Below are 1,639 nucleotides of genomic sequence, written 5' to 3'. Positions count from 1 at the left end.
TGTAACATCAGTCAGGATCTCAGTGTTGTGGAAGTCCAGAGGAAGTCTACACTCATCCAGACCGTCAAAGATGAACACGACCTGGAACCGATCGAACCTGCAGATTCCTGCTTCTTTGGTTTCAGTAAAGAAGTGATGAACAAGTTCCACCAAGCTGAACTTTCTCTCTTTCAGCACATTCAGCTCTCTGAAGGTGAATGGAAATGTGAACTGTATGTCCTGGTTGTCTTTGTCTTCAGCCCAGTCCAGAGTGAACTTCTGTATTAAGACTGTTTTCCCAATGCCAGCCACTCCCTTTGTCATCACTGTTCTGATTGGTCCGTCTCTTCCAGGTGAGGCTTTAAAGATGTCTTTTTGTGTGATGGTTATTTCTGGTTTTACTGGTTTCCTGGATGCTGTTTCAATCTGTCTGACCTCATGTTCATCATTGACCTCTCCAGTCCCTCCCTCTGTGATGTAGAGCTCTGTGTAGATCTGCTTCAGAAGGGTCGGGTATCCTGCTTTAGCGATCCCCTCAAGCACACACTGGAACTTCTTCTTCAGGTTAGATTTGAGTCTAGGTCGGCACATAGCAGGAGATTCTGAAAGAACACAAAAGTATATTTTCTGAAAGTAGCTGTATCTAACTTGTTCACCAACAGGAGAATGGAGTAAGACTCTAAACAAAGTCACACTGTGAGCAAATCCTTATTTCCCCCTTGCCCCTCCCATCCTGTTTCCTGAAACAATACATGAACAACCGATGCCTGGTTGCGACAACCTTTGCAGGGCAGGCACTGGTCCAAAACTACCACTTGATTAATAACATGTTTTTGCTCTACGGCAGCATTGCAACAACACAATAACCAGTAAAGAAGGTTTACAGCTTAGAATTTATAGCACATAGTTTATAATTGTTCCTAATATTGTTTGTAGTGGCTGCCTTAACTTGGTTATATCTATTTTGATGAGGAGATAGCATTTGTTAGCAGTTAGCTAATCTTAGCTTCACAACATGAAGGCAAAGGGGGTGCAGCATGTAACAACGATTCGGTAGCTCACTGATCATGATGAGGGGAAGCCTGTGCTGTGTTTATTTTTAGGGTGACAGAATTTTGTGCATTAAGCGAGTGATGGTCCACCCGTCCTCTGGGTCCCATCAAGGGGACGGGGGACAGAGAGTTGGAGCTGGGAGAGGGAGGAGAGGAAGAGGAGTCAAGATGAGAGAGTTGAGGTTTGTCGTAGGCAAAGAAGAGACAGATCTGTGTGTCATGGTCAATATTACAATAACAAGTTTCCTTTATGGTTGTACTTGATAAAAATGTGGTTTTCTTTGGAGGAGATGTCTCTGCCCCTTCACCATTTATCCATCATCAGAGCCTCAAAACTGGACAGTGTTTAGATTTTGTTGCATCATTAAATTATTGTCCTGGATGAACAGACAAGAAATTGGATGTTTACTGAGTCATGAAGAAAATATGATCATCCCTGAGGAATGTGTTGATGTTAGTAAATGTCTCATTTCTCCATCATGTTGAATCTTTAGAGAAATCCTCTTACTGCTCTGCAGACAGTCAGCCAGCTCCTCCTGCTTCATTCTCCTCAGGAAGTTCACTGTGATCTTCACAAATGCCTCTCTGCTGCTCCTCCTCTGCTCTTC

At 43.4% G+C, this 1,639-nt stretch overlaps 1 protein-coding gene across 1 annotated transcript in view; it reads right to left on the bottom strand.

Annotated features, from left to right (window-relative positions):
• Nucleotides 1-1,639, bottom strand: part of LOC147817278 (protein NLRC3-like) — a 6,851-nt gene that overhangs the window by 1,329 nt on the left and 3,883 nt on the right. Inside the window, exons 2-3 of the mRNA XM_087171144.1 lie at nucleotides 1,540-1,633; nucleotides 7-581 (exon numbers count right to left, since the gene is read on the bottom strand). Of these exons, the coding sequence (XP_087027270.1) occupies nucleotides 7-581; nucleotides 1,540-1,633 (669 nt within the window). The remainder of the gene's footprint in view (nucleotides 1-6; nucleotides 582-1,539; nucleotides 1,634-1,639) is intronic.

The sequence above is a fragment of the Seriola lalandi genome, unplaced genomic scaffold, assembly GCF_002814215.2.
Source record: "Seriola lalandi dorsalis isolate HSWRI2012SDOR001 ecotype SW California unplaced genomic scaffold, Sedor1 jcf7180002054977, whole genome shotgun sequence".
Lineage (NCBI taxonomy): Eukaryota > Metazoa > Chordata > Actinopteri > Carangiformes > Carangidae > Seriola > Seriola lalandi.
This window is presented reverse-complemented; position numbering and strand designations above follow the sequence as displayed.